Source organism: Neodiprion pinetum, chromosome 6 (genome assembly GCF_021155775.2).
Source record: "Neodiprion pinetum isolate iyNeoPine1 chromosome 6, iyNeoPine1.2, whole genome shotgun sequence".
Taxonomy (NCBI): Eukaryota; Metazoa; Arthropoda; class Insecta; order Hymenoptera; family Diprionidae; genus Neodiprion; species Neodiprion pinetum.
This window is the reverse complement of record NC_060237.1, coordinates 20,816,861-20,838,410: the sequence shown is the minus strand read 5'-3', so window position 1 is coordinate 20,838,410 and position 21,550 is coordinate 20,816,861. Positions and strand designations below refer to the sequence as shown.

Genomic DNA, 21,550 nt, shown 5'->3' with positions numbered 1-21,550 from the left:
CACTAATGGCAGTAGCGAAGTGGGCTGTGGCCTTAGAGCATATAGTCCTGGTATACCCTTTCGCATAAGTGGAAAACGGTACAGAGAAGGAAATAGTAATACTACATCCCTTCTCTGTCTCGCAGGCTCCGATTGGCCGACTTACGCTAGTGCTCCGAGCACTCACGCTTGTATCACAGGATCCCGGTTCCTGGCTGTAAAGGCTTTAATAGTTTGTTTTGCTCGTAGTGCATACCAGGAGCATCAGAAGTTCGAGTGCTGCTATTAAGTTTAATTTATTTACTAAAATCATGCCATTGAAACGTCGCGTTTCCATCACACTTTATGGAGAAAATGCCCGTTCCACATTCATAAATTAAAATTTTTCATTTAAAAATATGTTAAATACTGATATTATTAACTGTTTGTTTCAATAACCTTATCTACTAGGAATCAGTGTATGTGTATACATATCCGGATTATATCAACGCAATGCGCGGGGCACTCAATTACGACAGGTACGCTCTTGCCGCAGACAGAGCGCGCATGTAATATTACGATGTCTCTCTCTGTCACTGACTCGGAGACAGTTTTCCAGCGTCGATGCTTCCTCAATGTCTATATGCTCTAAGGCTGTGGCAGGCGACACTCATCAAAACAATTAATTTTATTAAATTAATTTATACTTTTAAGCTCGAGCGAGTGACTAAACAATTGTCGTGACAAAAGAATTTGAAAATAAACTCTGTAGTGAAATGCCCTGCAAGCTTTAGTAAGTATATGAAACATTTTTATCCTCAACTTCAAGTTTACTTTGCCCTGTTTAGTGTTACTTTTTTTTTCTTTCTTCACAACTCATATCCTATTTCTCACTTACAGATCGTTGACAGATTAGAAAATGCAAATCTGATGTAACCAAACGACAGATAATAACAAAATATCGTTTATCATCATCGTAACTCTAATCAACTACCGTATTTTACAACACGATTGTGCGAATAACCTTTAATAAGTTTTTCATTAGCTCAAAATACCCAATCAATATAACACAAATTTAAATACCACTTTCTTATTTCTCGAAACATTTGCAAGATTAATTTCAGCATTTTTCCTTTGCTTTCGCGAACTTTCTATGGGATACTTCATAATATCCATCCTTGAGACATAAATAGGTAGATAGAATCTCTTACAATTAGTGAAGATCAATTGCTCTCCATCATCTTTGTTCAAGATTCTTTTTTTACTTTGCAGGTATCTTTTTTCAACCAGTGTACGACCCAGCATCATTCAGGTCCGGTACTTTGGTTCAAGTTGAGATTTACTAAAAAGACTGTCATGACGGAATACAAGCTAGTTGTTGTAGGGGCTGGAGGTGTTGGCAAGTCTGCGCTCACCATACAACTAATTCAGAACCACTTTGTAGATGAATATGATCCAACAATAGAAGACTCTTATAGAAAACAGGTAACTAACATTTGGATTCAAAAATTTTGTCGCATAAGTTATACAATTAATTTTTTTTTCAATCAAAGTTGTCTTCAATGCACTAGAAATAGACAAATACTCTTTATTTTTAGCTTAATTATTTTCATATTTTTCAGGTTGTTATAGATGGGGAAACTTGTTTACTGGATATTTTAGATACCGCTGGCCAAGAAGAGTATAGCGCAATGCGGGACCAATACATGCGAACTGGTGAAGGATTTCTACTAGTCTTTGCTGTTAATTCGGCAAAAAGTTTTGAAGTAAGTACAATACTGCATTTCGATACATTTATTGTTTAGTAAGCTAGAAAATTATTAATCTTCGCGATGTTTACTTATAAAATAATGTAGTTAGTAAAAATCACAGTAACCAAAAAAAATCACACAGTTGTCTTGTCTCAATTAACCTGATCATCTGATATCCCTTGAGTCTGTAGCAAAGCTTTTCACACTTGCAATGATATCTTCTCAGCTTATCAATGTGACAAGTATTTATAACTTGAGAGTATGAATCAAGAGGTTTTATTGTAATTAATTACAGGGTATAGTAAAGTTTGTTATATTTAAGCAATTTTTTCCATTCTTTTATTTTCTTCACTATAATTACACTGACCTAACTTTGGTTGCTTTCTTCGCATTACACAGGACATTGGAACATACAGAGAACAGATAAAACGTGTCAAAGATGCCGAAGAGGTGCCAATGGTGTTAGTTGGGAATAAATGTGACCTTCAGTCATGGGCTGTAAATATGACGCAAGCGAGAGAAGTAGCTCGTCAGTATGGTGTACCATTCGTTGAAACTTCCGCAAAAACTAGAATGGGAGTAGACGACGCTTTCTATACTCTAGTAAGCAAAGTGATTCATAGTAAAAGGTGAAAAAGTGTGCAAGTGGTAAAAAATCTTACTGGTTATCACTTATATCTTTCAGGTTAGAGAAATCCGAAGTGATAAAGAACAAAGAGGCAAAGAAAAACGAAAGCGTATGAGAGCAAGAAGTTCTGGACGCCGAAGGCATCGCTGCTGTCTTCTGTAAATGGTTAACTAATTTCTGTTACCTTTATATACTATACAAGCGCGAGTATAATGTAAAAAGAAAAAAAAACCGTTGGGTTAATTAACTGTGTCGCACATTAGTGCAGCTCACTTTGAAACGCGAAGTAAAGCTGCCACCACAACATTTTTTAAAACGATTGATGTATGATTGTACAATATTACACAATACATTTTTACTCGTAGTATCAAATCTTATCTTACAAATAATGATAACATTTTACTGGATTAACTATCTATATTTCGAAACTTTATTTGGGTTTTGACCATTCTTAAGCTAAGTATGAAAAATTATCTCTTAAGAACTTGTTAAATAATGTAATCGTACAATTTAAAATTATATTCATACGCATAAAATCACACAATTTTCGCAGTAATGTTTTACGCACTATAGCAATGTTGAAATAAATTGTTAGTATAATTCATTTATATACGAAGTGCTACTCATATATGGTAGAATTTTTTAACTAATTTTTATGTGAGTGAATATTAAATAGTGATGTATACATTGGAAAATGGTTGCAATTATCCATATGGTTTTGAATATTATCACACATGTTTTTTCTACTTCGATTTATGATTTCTAAGGCTTTGACCCACACAAATATTGGGTTCATCCTAGCATAGATAGTGTGATCATCCATCGCTTACGAAAGCTTAATCATAATTGAAAAGAAGAAGAAGAAAAAATATCTTTGGTTGTAAAATTATTTAACAAAATAAGATACTGCCATCTTGGTCAAACGTGTAAGGGATGCTCAATTTCAATCTACAAAAGTGATAAAAAAAATTTTAAGATTGCGAAATCGAAATGAAAAACGTTGCAATACATTGAAATTATTTGCGGAAAAATATCTAGTAGAGCTCTAGGATAATTCTGTTAAACTATGTATGTGAAATATAGGAGGATAATCGGGTCTTTCGTCGTTTTCATAAAATTCAATTTGATATATAATAATTTCAAATGTACAATTGTTTGCCATCAGAGTTTTGGTAGAATTAGATTAAAATACTAATTGTGGATGGGTTGGAAGGCAAATAACTGTATTCTACTTTCTCAGTTTGTAATCAAAAACTTATGTAGAACATGCACGAATTGAGGTATAAGATTTCTCTTGGAGTTTGTCAAACAAAGAACTGTTTAGGATTTGTATTGTATCGAGAAAAATAAATTTTTTAATTGATATAATGTATATTACTAGATTCATATGTAATTATAACCTACTGCCTCTAAATCTGTGTATTATGAAAATATACTATGAAGGAACTAATTGCAAATTAATAGAGTGAGGCACATGACAAGCGAGACGCTTGGAAATTCTGAACTTATTGACATTACTTTACCGAGTAGCGTAATTATCCTTTGCTGAGTTACTATAATTTTCCAAATAAACGACATTGACACAGCCGTTGTGTCATAGGTATCATTTGTGATATTTTTTTGAACAGAGAACCAGAAATACGAGACGTAACGTATTTATTTATTTTTATAAAATAGATACTTGTTACAATGGGCGTTCACGGATAGAAAAAAAAAAAATGGTTTTTTTCTCAATTGCTATTTGCAAACTGCAAAATGTTAAATGTATGAGATGTTGTATAATAAGGACTAAAAGGAATTTATACACTTTTCATTCATTTATTTCTCATGCTTTTATTTTAGAGCACCTAATTGAATATAAAATTGTTGTATGCCTACATGATTTTTTTATTTTAATTTTATCGCATGATTATCACTATATGTATAAACTATATTCTAAATATATGAAATATTAGATGTAGGCTTGTGTATATAATAATATATGGCACGTCAGTCTGTTACTTTTAATTACTTACGTCTAAATATTAAATACTATCGTAGATTACTTATCGTCGTTAGTTATTAATTATTATTATTTTTGTTTTGTGTTTGGCATCGAGGATTTTAACACTACCTTATCATTTCCATGTACTTTTGCTTATGTTTACTCAGCATGTCCGTTACAGTTACCAACTGTTTTATAGTTGGCTGAAATGACAAATATTAAGCGATAAGTATAATGCTACAAATCAGAGACGTCCGATAGATATAAGATGGTTCCTTAATGTATAATCACCTGTGATTTAGCAAGACCTTGCAACTCCTTCAGATGGGAAACACAAATATGGTGCAATGTAGCAAGATCTCTGGCAGTATCCGACGCACACGTGGTCTTCCCTCTGAGATCAGCACCTTCAGAGTCTGGCTTTTCAATTACATTCTAAATATAAATGTTGAGAAAAATCAGTTACCAGAGCTCGTATCATTGACACTGTAGTAAAAAATATACTTCAAATAATGTCCGTTCTTACCGATACTTGATCAAGGAAAACAACCATCCTCTCTTTATTCTTGAGAATAAACGGGTTCACTACTTCCATATAAGGTTCCTTTCCACCGAATTCGACAAGATTGGCCAAGTTTTGTAAACATTTCGCGACCATTACCAAGGAGCTAGATAAAAAATATTTAATCACAGTTTAAGAGGGAGTGAAAAACAGTCTAAATACACACTGTCTCATTAAAGTGCTTAGGTAAGGTTCTTCTAATACCGAGCTGCTGCAGGTGGTGGCGGCTCTGCTATCAAGTTGAATGATCTAGGATTCAAAATTGCTGGGCACAGGAGACGTAAGAATATAAAGCCACTAACAACTCTTGTTCGTACTAATCTTTCGTGAGGCCATTTAGAAACCACAGCTCGTTGTAAGCAACCACATATGTATCTTAATGTCTTTGGACAGTCGTCTGGACTCATGAATATACTCAGTGTAACTTCATCCAAAATCTGCACATATAATTTTTTTTTTGATTCTGTTCCACAAAGAATGACATACCACAATGATCACATCAGTGATCTAATATACAACAATTCACTTCATGTAATGAATTAACCATATGTACACACTTGTAACAAAAACTCTGCATTGCTGCATGCGTCTTCAGGGGAATCCATTTTAGTGGGATTCAGTTCACAGCTCTGCTTACTTTCAATCAATTTTACGATAGTATCTCGCAGGGCAGCTTTTAGAAATGAAGTACAAACTGACTTCATGTACAAGTCCATAAGAGTTGTTGTGAGGCTTGCTGCTCTGAACAACGTTGGGGTTTCATCTTCTTTGTCTACCTGTGAAAAATGGCACCAGACTTATTAGAACGTGCTTTCAATACGAAATATGAGTGAAACGGTATGCATTATACTCCGCATGCAAGGACTCTCATTTTTCCTTAATTGTTTCATTGAGTGATTCTTCAATTTTTTTAATATCCACTGAAATACTATTCAAACCTATTACTCACTTCTGCCTGGTTCAGGGACCGAAGAAGGTCGGCCTCTTTTCGTTCATGTCTGTAAAAATGGGAAGTTTTTTTGTAGGTGCATACAATTTTTATTTCAGCAGTCCTGCAATCTTACAAGCAAACTCATTTCTTTTTTAAAACAATTACAAGTCTTGATTTATTTCCAATCAGGGGTGGGTCAATAGTGTTCGAATTGAATCGAATATGCGAATAGTTCCAATAGATCAAATAATTTAAATGGTTCGAATAAGATCAGTACAGTCGAACTGAAAATTAAATTATTAGAAACATTTGAGTTACTTGAAGTTTCAAATTATTCGTGATTTTGAATTATTCGCACACTCCTATTTCCTGTGCAAACATCCCGGTTTTATCATTAGTGTAATTTCATGATAAAAATTAAATTTAACGATCTTTTACTGCACCTGAATATTCTAAGTAGACTATTGGCCAAAGGTATTCGATCCAAGTGACACACATCAGCTAAAGCTCGCACAACATGTAATTCCGGATCCAGTAGCAACTGCTGTAGAGGACTGTATTCTTCTGGTGGCATTGCCAAGTCATGTCTGTATCTGTGAAATTAGTTCATCTTGAGTCTATGGTCACGGGTTTAAGTAAATGTTTCAATTTCTGAGTTCAAACTTACCTCAAGCGTAAACGTAGAGCACCCCATTCGCCGATTGGGGTAACTCCCGACAAGGTATACCATTCTTCCATTTCTTCTCCATTAGCGAGGCTAGTCAATTCTACTGTCAATTCTGCTACTTCCGTATCCTTACTCCTCTTTCCTTTGTTGTACAACGTCAACGTAAAAGATACGACATCAGGTGGCACATCCCTGTAAAATATTGTTTTTTAATTTACGCCTCTCACTTACTAATGTGATGTCGCAAACCGATCCAAGTATGTTTCTTATTCAACGTTGGAAGTTAAACACGTAAAGACAATTGGTGCACTCACTCAAGGATGAACTCTTCATCCCACAACGGACTTGCGCCAGTCTTTACTTTTGTTCGTGCAACTTTTACGTTGTTGAGAGCGACTATAATGAATGGATTTGGCACCAATTTGTAAGGTAGCCTGTGTGCATCTAAAATATGTAAATGCAAGGAACGCAATTCTCGTAAGCGGGCTACTTTCGGTGCTCGCGTTAGTTGAGAAACACACAACGGCTTCAATGCGTTTACCCAATCAAGGGAATTTTCGGAATTCTGTGCTGCCAAATATGTTATAGTCGATAAACAAGGCAAAGCTCTTTCCACTAATTGAAAGCAATGTGGTCGATCAAATACACTTTCGTGAACCTGGAAATTATCATGTCATCAGTGGTTTGTCATGTTCTTACAATTATACTCAAGTTTGATGTGTAATATTTACCTGGTACAAATAAGCACAGCTTAAATCAATTAGACCTTTTGGTTTTGTTCTTTTAGGGTTGTCATATAAATATAGATGTGTGTCTGTCGCATCTACTTGCAGTACAAAATACAGTGCCTTCCATTTTTTATTTTTTTCCGACTTCTTCTCCAAATAACCATGCATTTTAATTCCCTTGTTTTTCTTAACTCCAGATTGCTCGCGGCATTCACGAAGAGTTGCATAAATTTTTTCCGCATGTTGCACTTCTGTATTGACTCGGACACTGCCATCTGGTTCTGTGACCATAGCTTGCACCAAAGTGTGACCTTCAACGATTTGTTCTTTTCGGTACCTGAAAAATAAATATTAAAGTTTATTACTCAAAAACTTGCATGCTCACTTCAACTATTTTTTGAAAGTAAGGACATCCACCTATTTATTACAGCATCGAGACATTCAAAGGTTCTGCCACCCATTAAATATCTGACCCCTTTCTTTTCAATCCTAAACCTTTGTATCTGGTTATTTATATGGAAAAACAAAGAGTAATCTCCAGGACTGTTATCCGAGGGTCTGACCTGTGTAATAAAAATTTTCTAGTCGATTATTGATAATTACAATGATATTGGAAATTGTAGAAAAAAAAAGAAACCAACAGCTGTCCATGATGAAAAATTTACATTAGATCATCGAGCATCTATCACAAATGTTTACTACAAGTTTGAACATAATAACTTACTAGAAAACTTCCCGGCCCTGCTTTCACCAACATATCAACGGCTTCACTCTTAGTAACGTTTGGATGGAACCAGGAAAATACGGTATTTGGATCAATCGAATCATCTAAATCCTCGACCAATTCTCGGAATATCAATCCTTGTTCACCGGTCCGATGAGCAGTAACCCACAGCCATCCATCACCCATATCATTGTGTACAAAGAATATGTCACCCTTCTGGAAACTCAGTTCATCTGTGTCTGGCATTTTTGTATATGGCAGTATTGCAACTATTCTTTTTTTGTCATTAACGGGCTCAGGTGGAGGCGTTGGATGTATTAAACGCTCTCGCTTTAGTAGATCCGAGCAATGTGTATAGTATGCAACTAAATCGGACAAGCTGTTGAACTGGCGACCACCTGAAATAATTGTTAGGCGGACAGATTATTAAACGGAATTAGTTGGAAACCGACCGATACTTGAATTTACGTGATGCAATATATAGCAAAATACTTTTAGTATTAGGTATAAATACACATTGAGGTCCTTTTCATATGAAATGCGAGAATAAGAAAAAAGTAATCGGGTCGACAAGCTTCCAATAAAATGACATTGAATTGCACAACGCACCGATGTAGTAGTCTCCACATACTGCTGTAATTCGGAAATGGTTTATGCCAGTACGCCCCAAATAGGACAATACATAACTTCCGGGTTTTCTTTCGCTTTCTCGCACCAAATAGCTTCCCATTTTTGCGGCACCTCGTAGTCTCTCTTCTGCAGTAAACCTATCTAATTGTCCGTGGTACCACCTAATACCATGTGATTGAATTTGCATATGAATTTACGAAAAATATATCATATACGTTATAATTATTAGTCATCAGGCTATATCACATCAGGCAAAGCAAAAAAAAATTTTAATTCGATTACTATTTGCTGATAATTTGCGAAAATTCCTCTCAAAGTAACTTTTGAGTTAAGAAAAAACATACCTTCTGTTGGCTATCAATATGGGTAAAATAACTGATTGATAGGAAAATTCCGAGCTTCTGATAATAATTTATAAGCTTACTGGTTTTCTGGGGGAGCAGTCAACAGTGTTGTATTGGCACTATCAGGTTCTTCTGTATCCTGGAGATCGTCTGGTATGTTTTCCAAGAAAGGATCAAATTCGTTTTCCACATTTAATGACTCAATCGGACCTCCATCTTCGCTTCCTGTACTAGGTGATCCCCCTTTGCTATTGTGTTCAACCTAAACAAGCCAGTTCCGAATTAATTTTGAGAGTATCACTATTGCAACTCCATGAATATTTAGTAACAATTATGATAGTAATACGACAAAGGAAATCAGTGTATGACTTGCATACTGTCAGAATGAAGCTATGACATGTGACATTAGTTCATTTATAGTGTGTACATTGTAAATAATTAACGGATAAATTTCGGAGAGAACGGGTAATTGTGCTGAAAGTAATAGGGAAGTCGTTCTGTGTAAAAGATGAAGACGGCAGATAAGTTCGAGCCGGAAAACCTTCATATAATCAAAACATGACGTGTTTAAGGATAAGAGTCACAACATTTCAGCAAAGTAATAGTATTACTTATTGTTTGTGACAATCAAATAATCTGACATGTGTCTACAATAATAATCGGCTTTTTACCTTTGCACTGTTGGATACGCTTGGGCCACCTCGCACAAATTCCGCCATTCCTAACTCACATATAAAGTTACTACAATGGTAATTGAATACAATTGATGTCACTACCGAAAACTACATACAATTATGCGAGAATTTTACACTGTTATTGAAGGAATATTGATATTTTTATATATATAAAATGTATTGACGTTTCCCGACGGCCATTTTGTTATCGCATGGCACCCATCAACTAGGAAGTTTGTAGACGCGGACGAAATGTGGATAAACTGGATGAATCGGTGGGCGACAACAACGAACAGTGAGTTCGTTTATGAAAGAGAGAGCGAGAGTGAGGGAGAGGGGGGAAGAATAGCTAGGCAGGCACATGCAGCTACCGCCACTTCATGGGAAGAGCAACAGAGAGTGCGGGAGAATTAATATCTTCTATCCTTCACAGAACTGATTTAATTTTCTTCTCAGCGTCGTGAGGCATCAGTCATTTCCGAGCGGTCGGCGTGGACTGACATGTTCTTATCGTTAGTATCAGTTCAACATTCAGACCGCGTTGTTCGTTCAGTGTACTTACACCATACTCATCTGTGAATAACACACCAAGAGCAGCGTGTAGCCTGAAGAAAAACCGAGTTACTGAAATAAAAACATCCTAGGAATGTTGAAGGTGAATTTCGTGTCTCCAGTTTCCATTGTTTTGAGTAACTTCAGATTTCAGTGATCTCTATTTTGGTCTCTGTGCGTTGTGTATCAATTTTATTATTTTTTTAGCTGATTTTCGGTATATGCGCAGTTGCATTGTTAAAAAGTTTATTCAGTCGGTTCAAACGGACAGCTGCAGCACAAAATGTGAGTGTTGGATCGGTGTTATTGCGGTGCGGAATTTTGGAGTATAAGGGATTAATGAAGATTTGCATTAGATGAAAAGTGCGTCGCTTCACCAATAAACCTGAGATGCTACAAGAATTACTACATGTAAAAGTGTGGAGCAGCGTAGAGTCGAGGTAACAATACTTATTTTAATTATTAATTGATAATTCAAGGTGGTGCATTTAAAGCTGAACTTTTGTTCTTGCATAACATGCAATGCATAAATATGTAACTAGACAACAGTAATAATTAATTTGAAAACTGAAAAGCCAATTTGCTAAATTAATCCAAGTGTTCTGTTTTGTTTTTCACAGATTTAACCAAAGACTTCCAAGTAACTTTTCCATATCTCTGCAACGTTGGTGAGTTTGCACGTGTTAGGTTATGGGTATTTCCCCGGGATTCCTCTGTCACGTAGCGTGGCGGTAACGATTGTTACGAAAATCTTCGATTTCTTAGCTGTATGGATAGGCTCATTCACGATCACAACGTGCTTGACTTTCAGTAAATTTGCACGTTGCTAAAAGTGGAATGAGCACCGCGACAGGTAACCATCGCTCACTCGGCACTCGCGAGATCGAATTGTGATGTAATAATCCACTTTTGAATTTACCGATGGTGTCGTTAAAGTGGTGATTTCACCTGAGGTTTGAACGTATTCAATTATTAAAATTATTGTTAAATCGATAAAATTCCGAAGTCTGGCATAACGTAACGTAATCAAAATGCATCTTATGTTATATATCGTGTTCAATCTTAACAGCCAACAAGTATTGATCAACTGCAAGCATAGCTCGCTTAGAAAATTGCTAATTGTCATACAGGATGTTTTTAATCAATTTTACAAAAGGTTAATGTACCGGTAGTTTGCCAACATTTCCTAAAATAATACATACCATATTAGGGTTGGCGGGAACAACCGCGATACTGTATTCTGAGTAGGCAGACTGTGGTACAAAAATATTTTGCTCAAAACAGGTAACCATCGAAAATGTGAGTCAGTGACCACGGCGCAAATGATGAAGAATGATGTGTGTTGGAAAAAATGGAGAATCGTTTAGATCGAATATAGGTAACCGGGTAGGTAGGTGGACGTTTTGGGATCCGTCGCGGGGTTTATGCATGTGTGTGTGAGTCTCTCTTTTCCGTTGGGTGGCATCGTTGGGAAACAGGCGAGGGTTGGAAGGTCGCGATGTACCGTGATGTTACTAACTTTTGTAATCCACAGCGTCAAACGATCACAGAAATTTTTTTCCCAAAAGACTCCGTATTCGAGTTTCGCAACCATTAGTCAGCATTGAATATTAACGAGATTGAATTTTCCACTTCTTGTGACTCTGCAACCATTTTTCAGTCGTTATGCAATTCAATTATTTAGTGATTACCGATCGTTATTCCATTCAATTGATCTCTGTGAACGTCTGAATGGGCAAAACGCATCTCTGGACCATCTATCGCGTTCCGTGGTACGCTAGATGAGGAGAGATGCTGAGCTCGAAGACTTCGCGTCGAAGAGGACCGCCGACGGTCACGCCACACAATAATGCATGCCCTTCAACCTCCCTCCTCATTTCAATTCGATTTGTAATCTGAGAACAACAATCCGCATAACAGTGTATCTGATATCTAAAAGATGTAGATGTGGATTGGGTTTCTACAGAATTTTTAGGACAAGTCCCACATACTAAGAATTTTTTGAGAGTTCAATCTGTCGCGCCTTGTTGCGCATAGATTAATGACGAGAATTGGACGCAGCTTCATGCGCGTAAATTAATAACGGGAATCGGACACGTTTTTTTGCGCATCGATTTTGCATACAGTACATAAAAGAGTTACGCACTCTCAATGTGCTGATTTTTCAGCTCTTCGGTCAATTTTTTGACGAATAATAAAGTTTTCAAGTTCCACGGCGCCTTTTTCGCGTGGACTTGATACCTTTCAGTTATGAGAGTAAGCACCGGAATTTGAAAACCGGCGCTCAACGCGCAGGAACAAAAATCTTTGTAGTGTATACTGATAGTGGAGAATCTTGACGTAAGTATTTATGAAATATATCTGAAATTTACAGAAATATTCGTTCACTGATCGTATTATTTTCTGTTTCAGGTCAACAAAATCAATTTTTTAACAAATGCACTGATAACTATGCAATGTTCAGTTGGAAAAGATATTCACTGTAATAACTCAAAGCAGAAAGAGACGTCGATTTAAATCATTTAGAATGTTTTTCATTCATCAATACAATTAATAATCGAAAGCGACGAATATTAAAGTTAATATCATGTTGGACTCGACCCATTTTTTGCCAGTGTTTGAACTCATGTGATTGTGCTAACCATACCTTCGTCTGTTTCAGCTAATCAAACCTTTTGTCTGTTTCAGCTAATCAAACTTTTTGTCTCTTTCAGCTAATCAAACCTTTTGTCTGTTTCAGCTAATCAAACCCCTTGCTTGTTTCAGTAAATTAATTTGTCTCTTTCTCGTTAATTATATATTTTTTCTCATCTAAGCTTGGTATATTTCTCTCTGTATCGACATATGTCACTAATTATATTTTCATCTGTTCCAGGTAACCGAATTTTATTGACTATACTGCAAGATATGTACATTGATTGAAGATACATATTATTATCTTCAGTTAATGATACAAGTTAAGTATTAAAAATATGTAGAGAAATATACATAAGGTATGCATAGGAAAAACTGTATATTTCGATTCTTGGATTAACTTCTTCGACTATGTCTCGCATCCTTTGCATCAAGAAAAGGTTTTTAACTCTGTTAACAGCAGGTGCATGTTTATTGTGCATCTATTTAGATGACATTATTTTTGTTGATTCGATGGAGATAGATTGACATTGCCAAATGAGGCCCAAATGAATTTGCGTACTTTAAAAGTATACGGTGTCTATACGGAGTTGTATTAAAATTTCAGTCTGTCCCCATTCGTCATTCCATAGGCATAATAATTTTCGACCCTGTATTATCTGGGTACGGGCGGTGAGCGATAGTAATATCAGTTCGTGTCGCTTCTACTTGCCGACATCTTACCGGATTGAGTACGTGTGTAAGGAAGGATGCAGAAGGCGCTTCTCGACGATGAATTTAAGTCTACCATTTTCGATCACGAAAAGCCCCATAAAGCTAGCAGTCTTTATGTATCTTCAGTCAAAGCCTCGTTTATATTATTGCTTTCCACGCCTGGCCGCAGCTCCTCACTCTTTCGAGTGAACAATATATTCATGCATTTTGATTTGTTACCCAATGACCATTTAATAACAGTTTCTCATGGCTCGAGGAGATCAATTGTGTAATTTCACTCTTCGTATTTCCCACCATCAAAGCATTCTGATTAGTTTGCAAAGCTTAATCGACCAATCAAAATGCTTGGATGGCGGGAAATGTGAAAAGTGAAATTACAGATTGGATCCCTGGGTCCTTCAGGACTACCAAGGCCCACTTACCTGCTGGTAACAAAAATTTACCCAATGATAAGCGTCTTTAAATTTTTCCGTCACAACCGAAGCTTCCGAAATAACGTCTAACTTCGTATATTATGAATGTGATTCATGATCGCGATAGCTAATTTTTCACGGTTAAAGTTTGCCGCCAAATACGCTCGATAGCATTTATATCTGGGCATTTATTATACTTATACCTACTTACAATTACTTGATTTTAATTTTGAAACACGTCGATGTTTACGTTATTTGATGCGTACCGTGATAACTTTACCGTGAGTGCAGTTATTATGTTTTACAATAATTGTTAACATACTTCACTTTGTACTGTTATGAAAATAGTATTCATCACACCTGGCGAATCAAACCGTGGACACAATATTCGAGAGTTCAACACAATCATTGTAGGTATACATTATCGTTTTAATATGTTCTCGCTATTACGAGATAGTTTTGCCCTTTCATTAGCCGTACGAAATTATTTTTGAAGTGCAAGACATCGATTTGCCTATATCTTTACAGTTTTTCTAAAGAACAGTTTGGCAGTTTGACGGTACTTACTATTCAATATTCCCAAAGAGTTTTAGGTTATTTATTTGCAATCTTGTACTGCAACGATGATCAGGCACTAGCGTATCAAATATAGTAAACATTTGGCATTCAAGTTTCTCATAGTCATAATTTATATTGTTTTCGGTTACAGTTGTATTATACAACAGCACAATGGATATTACAGCTCCTACTGAAGTTGAGGACAATATGTCTGAATCTTGGTTAGATCTTCTTAATGAAGAGGAGGATGCTCTTCTGAATGAAGCTGTTAGTCACACAATCAGACAATTGAGTGCCGAGATTCGATCAAACAGTACAAAACCGTGTGTTGCTGAAAAGCCAACCAACAATACTTGCAACGATAATGAGACTGCTAAACCGGATGTGAACTGTTTGAGGATAAATGATGAGCCAAAAAGTAGTTTTGCTGATGTGTTACTTTGTAGAAATAAAATGATAGATATTGATGCCAAAGGTAACGCAGACCAAGCATTAAACAAAGTAGAAGAAGATAACTCGCCGACCTTAGGCAAGAGGCCAAGAGAAGATAGCCACAATTCTTTACCAGCAAAAATATCCCGAAATAGACATAACAGCAGTTCGAGCTCAAGTACAAATTCGTCAAATACCAGCAAAAGGAAAATTGAATATGAAACTGATCCCTCGACATTGGCACGAAGGCAAAAGGACATTGATTATGGCAAAAATACAATCGGATATGACAGATATATCCAATCTATACCAAAGTAAGGAGTGTGTTTGTACAATATATAGTTTCCCAAATTTTATGAGTGATTTGAATAACTTAATTGCATGATAAATATTCTATGGACTGACTAAAGCGTTTCAGCATATTTAATGGTTAAAGTACTATCAATATTTTCTTTCCTTTTTCACATCGTATGTTGATATTTCAGAAAAAACCGTGCTAAAGAACATCCGAAAACACCTCCAAAAAACATTAAATGTAGCCGAAGAGGATGGGATGGGATGGTAAAACTATGGCGGCAGCAATTACACGTTTTTGATCCGCCTGATACAAATGATTCCAAAGTGGCTCAAGAAAAAGATGGGTCTACTCAATGATTAGTTTATTTTTTTGCTAAAGCTCTCCATTTTTTCTCATTGCCATCATCAATTTGGAATGAGCCGTGAATGGTACATGATACACAAACTGTGATTATGTACAAAACCGTTTTGTACCATCTATGTATTGTAGCTCTTTTCTTGTTTCATTTTCTCAATTACATAAATTGTGCAAAAACATTTTGCCATTTATAGATCCGACTATCTGTATTTTTTATAAGAATTCATTTGTGTTACGAGCTAGTTGTTTAGTAAGTAATAAGACTTTTCTATGCTGCACTGCAATATTGTAAATGTTATAAAAGTAAATTTGTTAGTTTGTATAAACATTACTTAGTTGCATATTATTCTATAAGAAACAGTCAAGTTTATTTAAATCAATCTGAAAAATCTGTAAACGACCAGTGAACTTTATCAGCACAATACCAAATTCACTTAGTATTTTTGCGGGCAGTATTTCATTTAATTCAACTCATGTACTTATTAAAAATCTTATGATGAACGCCAGTGTTTATTGTTATTGAGATATCCACAATGAACCTGGTCTGTGCAAGTAAATCGTTAATTTTGTGTGCATGTTTCAATAATTTTTTTATATTTTGCATAACGTCAACAATTCTAACTACAAAGTTTGTTCTGATACGAAACAAACAGAATGCAGCGAACAATGAGTATAGGTATGATGAATTTATAGGGAATTCGTTTCATTCTGTAGAATGTTCACAGCGAAAAACTTTGACCGTTATTTCTGACCTTGATACTGGGAAATGTGTTCTCAAAAAAAAAATAACAGAATAAACATAAATAATAAATGTTCTTAAAAACGTATTTATTTGAACCTTATACTTTCTAAAAAACAACATCGTTCGCTAAACATATGATTCTTCTTATTTTTAATTCAACCTGAGCATGTGGACAACACTTTAGTTATATAAATACTTGTTGCATTGGAAATTACCAATCAGATTATTTGCAAAAACAATTATTCAAAGTCAAGTCGTATACAGGTATAGTATGTGTGACTGCACTCGAATCTTTAGAAGTTTTAAGAGGTTGGCCAACTGTAGAATGCTAATCAGACCAAGACTTGTAGCAGAAGCAAGCACTTGTATAGAGATAACTTGATTAGCACTCACCTTGTTTTATTTCAGACATACTACAGTATTTCTTCATCGATCACAGAAATTTTATACAATTGTCACATAAATTATAGAATTATGGTAAATATTTCACTACAGCGTTTCAGTGTAATTATGAAGTTTATAATAATTTGGATAGTTATATCCGAAGGGCTGCAGATAGATTTCAAGTTTGAGTATTCTCTTTGAATACTGGTGAATATTTTTTTTTTATTACAAAAACCGTATCATTCTGAATTTTAGTTCAAATTTGTACTTGACTAATACATGGAGGTATCCTCCTATCATATTCAGAAAATAATTCATGAAATAAAGTCAGAATCAGAAGTTTACTTGTATTCAGCACGATACGGTAAATTTATGTTTTATCCTTTATTCCAGTATGAAATTGATAGCCTAAACTTGATGGTTCCAGGTCATTTTTCTGAAAGATATCTGAATCTAATTATAACATTATCGTGATTTACATGGAATTGAAAATAACATTCTACATTTTCTATTTAAATTATCTCGAAAAGTTTCAAAAAGGCATTTTTAAAATTAGAAAGAAATTGATAAAGCTCGATATATTCTATTCCATATTCTTACTCTTAATATTGTCCTGAAATATGAATGAGAAATTATGCATTATTTGAATGGCTGTTTGAAAAATTCTTTGCTCGAGTTTGGATAGAGATAGTCTCAATACCAGGTGTTTTAGAAATGTAATTTCTATCTTATTCTGTCATATTGTAGTTCAACAGTGTCATATATTTTAATGAATACTATGAAGCAATTTAGGAAAAAATATTCAACACAAAAATCTGAATCTGCGAACACTTTCTTACGTGTTTGACAATTTGATCAGCAATGTTGCAAGGTAGAAGAAAAGCAGCTGTGTTTTGTGTTTTATTTGAATAGAAAAATGATCAAATTACTAATGTATCTCGTGGCTCATATTAACGAAGCCTAAATCTGAAGCAGGCCAATCTTAGACTAGAAACATGAAATTTTAAGGGTGGGAACTACGGGTTTTTCTAATCCTACTACAATTGGTTCTATTAAAATCATATTTCAAACGAACCCTCATCTTCACATCTAACTTTGATCCGTTCGCTCCTGTTTATAAGTACATCAGGTAGAAAAAGGATTTGAAAATAAGTGTGAATGGTACTACGCTTTGCATCAAGTAACTGTACAGACTTTGTATAGTATATGTTACAGTACCTACTTAATTAGATAAATAACTATACACACAGCTAGAGTCATCGGATAAATGATATATCTATGATGAATCAGTTACAAATTACTCATTTCACTATTGATACATTTTTACCCTTTTTCTGGTAAATAGAACCAGTTAGATTTGCCGTACTTTTTAAATTCATTGCGAATATTCAATTTTGCCTATTACTAAGTAATTTGAGGATATCATCCAGTTTTTCGTTTGTTTTATAATTTATTGTGTCTATTCTTTGTGCGAGTCTCTCCTCCATCTCTCTCAGCCTATTGTCAACGTACGTTTTGAAGTTGGAATCAAGAATATCTGCAGAATCACCAATACATTCCACATTTTGTTTCCTAGGTGCAGTCGTTCGAGAGTCTTGCCTATGAGGGAAATGTATGTGCGTCGATGAGTCTAAATTGACGCCCATAAAGTTTTGATAAAAGGAATCAAGCTCAGGATTTAAATTCTCTACGGGAGCCTCTGATTTTTCCAAAATCTTCTTTGCCCAATTATTAGACTTTGATGACGATCCGGCTTTACTTTGCAACAATTCACCTATAACGTTGTAATCAAATTCTTGAGACTTTGTACTAGGCTCAGAATCTGTAAGGGAAAGTCGTATTCCATACAACCACATAGCTGTGCTAGGATTCTTCAGTCTGGCAAACTACAAAAATAGACACAATTTATACCAGTGCACACACTTTTCACCATTATGTTTAAAATTTGTTTGAATAATTACAGAATGAATTTAAAGTTACCTTGATGCTAACTTCAGGTGTGGGTGGACTCAGGCATATGTCTGCAAAATACACAGCACTTTGTTCAAATTCATCAATGAATTCCGCATGCGCGGTACTGACGTATTCTCCAAATTGCTTGTATAATTCAATTAGAAATGCCTCCGAGACTATGGCAATCCTCGCTATTTTTTTACCATTATTTAACTTAATATCAATGTTGCATGGCTCCCTTTTATCATGCACGTTTCCTTCCAGTCTTATACATGTTTCCAGTGAAACTACATCTTCTAGTTCTGCTCTGTGCAAATGAAAATGAAAATAGATTTAATCATTGGCGACAAGTTCGTTGTATTTTTCAATTCCCCTTTTTAAATCATAGTCCTCGTTTCACAATACTCTTGTACTCATTTATAAGTTGTTTTCAACTTTTCAAATGCACTGTCAAATGTGTATTGTGTAATGCGTATCCATTTACGCATTTTGTTTGCTAATTTACTACAAAATTTATTTTACCTTCCAGACGATTCTTTGAAGCTGGTAGTAGAAATTGTATTGTGGAGTAATTTATCGTTGACTATTTTCCAGGTTGAAGTAATATTTAGGTCTCCAGCTTCCAGCTGGCAACACTTTTTTGGAATGCTACCTGGCGGTGATTTCTTTTCAGCACCGCTAACTTCCATTGCATTTACTATGTAACTTGTAAACAAACTGTTGACATAACCGAAGTCAGTCATCAAGCAATTGCATTGAGAGACAGGTTAAATAAACAGTTAATTCTTGTACATATATTGATATCGGGATCTAAAACACGGTTCTGTTCAGTTATATTTTTTTGGGGGGAATTTGTATTAATCACCTTAAAATGTAAATTTCGCGTAAACTTCTTACGTCACGGTAAAATAGATTAATGATCAATGACGTCCTAACGCTCAATGCAAAAACTGTGTGCGAAATTGACGCGTATCTTAAGACGTCGGTATTTATATCTTATTCGGCCGCTAGACGTATCGGTGACGTAAGATGACTAAAGGATATTTGACATGACTTGACAAATCTTATTTCGAGCTTTCTCTGCATACGCCGTATACGTATGTAATTGATTGACCGCTTCTCTCGACGATGAAATGACGTTGAATTAGACGCCGGTAAACAACCCCGTTTTCAATTCGCTAGTGCTGGTATTGATCAATTATTGATTAGCGGTTTAGTTTAAATTGAAGTAGTTCTCTGCGAATCGAAAAGAATAATCACGATGATGATGAAAAACGGTGCGTACTTAATAGCTTGTAAAATAGGATAGTTGCAAATTGGAACTGTGATTATAAATCGTGTGCTACATGTACAGTACAAATTTATTGCGAATTTACTTTGCAATTTGTAGATAATATCTGCACGGACAACTTAACGTTAGACGATAATTTCTTAAATCGTGTACCGTTGAGTGATAAAGAGACTTAACCTACCAGCTTGTCACCCCATATCACGGAGGATAGCACGATGGTTCTTCTTTTTCCTTTTTTTTTACTTTGAGCACGATGGTTACAAAGTCTTATTTCTTCTTGATTATGTCCCGTTAAGGTAAATACCAATGTACTATGTGTTTATTTATTTTTCAATATTCTATACTTTATTCGACAATTCATTTTTATTTGGCTTCAATCACTTCTATCAGTTTTAGTTTTACTTATTTATGATCCATAAGCTTTCAACTGATTCATTTCCGAAAGCACCACGTGGGGTTCAATAAAGATGGGTCCGGCTTGTCGAGACACCATTAAGAGTCAACGTATTAAATACCCCCGGCTACAAAGCTATGACAACTATATCACTAGGTCCATAAAAAAATTCACTTGCATCCATATTTACATCAAGCTTTGGAAAAGTCCAACAGAGGCGCTAGGTCGTAATTAACGTTATATATGACGTGTGTCATCTTCCATGGCGATTCAATACGAATGAGGTAAATTATACTTAACGTTTGGTATCAATTTCGAAATTAGGTAATGCATTTTTATTAAGAATGGATATTTATGCCCTATTAATGCTCAAAGACTGCAATTTGACAAAATACATGCAGTTCCTGGCAGGGTTGATAAATCAAATTCTGTGCTTTCTTGTGGATGTATGGAAACCGTATCAAAACATAGCAGTAACGAAAATCTCTCAAAAGTCATACAAAAGACGATGAATAGACATTCCAATATTCAATGTCTAGGAGGAATCCTTAACTTGAAACTTAACTTGGCATCGCATTTTGTATCATTTTTGGCTGTATGTCGTCTGAGTGATTGGTAATTTTCCAAAATTCGCTGTAAACAACGCCTGTGGTTTTGTGGATCGGCAACCCACAATACACCGATGTGCTTATGATATTAAAAGTCAAGACAATTTACACACCGTTTTTATACCATAATCCTCACATTGATAAAATCATAGCTTGGAAATTACCTACACTAATTCCATGACGGGATTGATATATCGTCACGAACTAAACTTTATCTTAACAAAGTTATCCAGAGATACATTGACTAGACGAAAAATTGATGAGAATTAAATTATCAAGATTATTTGGGAATGTAAATATATGAACAAAGCTAGAGATCTCAAATTTCTTGCACAAGATTTTAACTCAATTTCAAGGTGTTCGTAGCTCAAATATGAAACTGCGACAACTTGTTAAATACATTATGTCAACAGCTCTCAGTCAAATTGTTTTAACGCAAGTAAGCGCACATCGCGTAACACCGAATCTCTGATTTTGTAAAAGCAGTTAACGGAAAAACGTACGTACATTTTACCATCCGCAAATCTTGGGAATCGGAATTAGAATATTGGCACAGGGCCGCGCTGACATGTCCGCACCTACGACTCCGATCGAAAGCCGCGAAGGTGGGAAGGCGCCTATTATCCCCCCTGAGGATGA

The 21,550-nt window shown here is 35.3% G+C and overlaps 4 protein-coding genes across 12 annotated transcripts; 2 read left to right on the top strand and 2 right to left on the bottom strand.

The window, feature by feature from the left end:
- Positions 1 to 551: 551 nt before the first annotated feature.
- Positions 552 to 3,709, top strand: Ras85D (ras-like protein 1). 2 transcript variants are annotated; one of them, XM_046631222.2, is made up of 5 exons: positions 552 to 751; positions 1,231 to 1,443; positions 1,581 to 1,724; positions 2,109 to 2,312; positions 2,395 to 3,709. In XM_046631222.2, exons 2-5 carry the CDS (start codon positions 1,315 to 1,317, stop codon positions 2,497 to 2,499), a joined length of 582 nt encoding a protein of 193 aa, XP_046487178.1. In that variant the 5' UTR covers positions 552 to 751; positions 1,231 to 1,314; the 3' UTR covers positions 2,500 to 3,709. The 2 variants fall into 2 exon arrangements, with proteins under 2 accessions (XP_046487178.1, XP_046487179.1); XM_046631223.2 differs by lacking the exon at positions 552 to 751 and adding an exon at positions 867 to 1,151.
- vap (RAS p21 protein activator vap) lies at positions 3,090 to 9,804 on the bottom strand. Its single transcript, XM_046631221.1, has 15 exons — positions 9,579 to 9,804; positions 8,988 to 9,169; positions 8,543 to 8,724; positions 7,934 to 8,331; positions 7,627 to 7,772; positions 7,213 to 7,546; positions 6,796 to 7,139; positions 6,482 to 6,673; positions 6,258 to 6,407; positions 5,833 to 5,881; positions 5,441 to 5,659; positions 5,088 to 5,320; positions 4,848 to 4,989; positions 4,613 to 4,756; positions 3,090 to 4,524 (listed from the first exon to the last, which is right to left on the bottom strand). Exons 1-15 carry the CDS (start codon positions 9,624 to 9,626, stop codon positions 4,447 to 4,449), a joined length of 2,841 nt encoding a protein of 946 aa, XP_046487177.1. The 5' UTR covers positions 9,627 to 9,804; the 3' UTR covers positions 3,090 to 4,446.
- A 4,174-nt stretch (positions 9,805 to 13,978) lies between these two features.
- Slbp (Stem-loop binding protein) lies at positions 13,979 to 16,351 on the top strand. 2 transcript variants are annotated; one of them, XM_046630236.2, is made up of 3 exons: positions 13,979 to 14,304; positions 14,604 to 15,198; positions 15,370 to 16,351. In XM_046630236.2, exons 2-3 carry the CDS (start codon positions 14,624 to 14,626, stop codon positions 15,536 to 15,538), a joined length of 744 nt encoding a protein of 247 aa, XP_046486192.1. In that variant the 5' UTR covers positions 13,979 to 14,304; positions 14,604 to 14,623; the 3' UTR covers positions 15,539 to 16,351. The 2 variants fall into 2 exon arrangements, with proteins under 2 accessions (XP_046486192.1, XP_046486194.1); XM_046630238.2 differs by lacking the exon at positions 13,979 to 14,304 and adding an exon at positions 14,314 to 14,453.
- On the bottom strand, positions 15,486 to 21,502 carry LOC124220864 (uncharacterized). 7 transcript variants are annotated; one of them, XM_046630229.2, is made up of 5 exons: positions 21,419 to 21,433; positions 20,091 to 20,438; positions 19,141 to 19,428; positions 18,646 to 18,925; positions 15,486 to 18,551 (listed from the first exon to the last, which is right to left on the bottom strand). In XM_046630229.2, exons 3-5 carry the CDS (start codon positions 19,359 to 19,361, stop codon positions 18,054 to 18,056), a joined length of 999 nt encoding a protein of 332 aa, XP_046486185.1. In that variant the 5' UTR covers positions 19,362 to 19,428; positions 20,091 to 20,438; positions 21,419 to 21,433; the 3' UTR covers positions 15,486 to 18,053. The 7 variants fall into 7 exon arrangements, with proteins under 7 accessions (XP_046486185.1, XP_046486187.1, XP_046486184.1 ...); XM_046630231.2 differs by lacking the exon at positions 20,091 to 20,438 and having other exon boundaries at positions 19,141 to 19,335; positions 21,419 to 21,502; XM_046630228.2 differs by lacking the exon at positions 21,419 to 21,433 and having other exon boundaries at positions 20,091 to 21,364.
- Between the last annotated feature and the right edge of the window lie 48 nt (positions 21,503 to 21,550).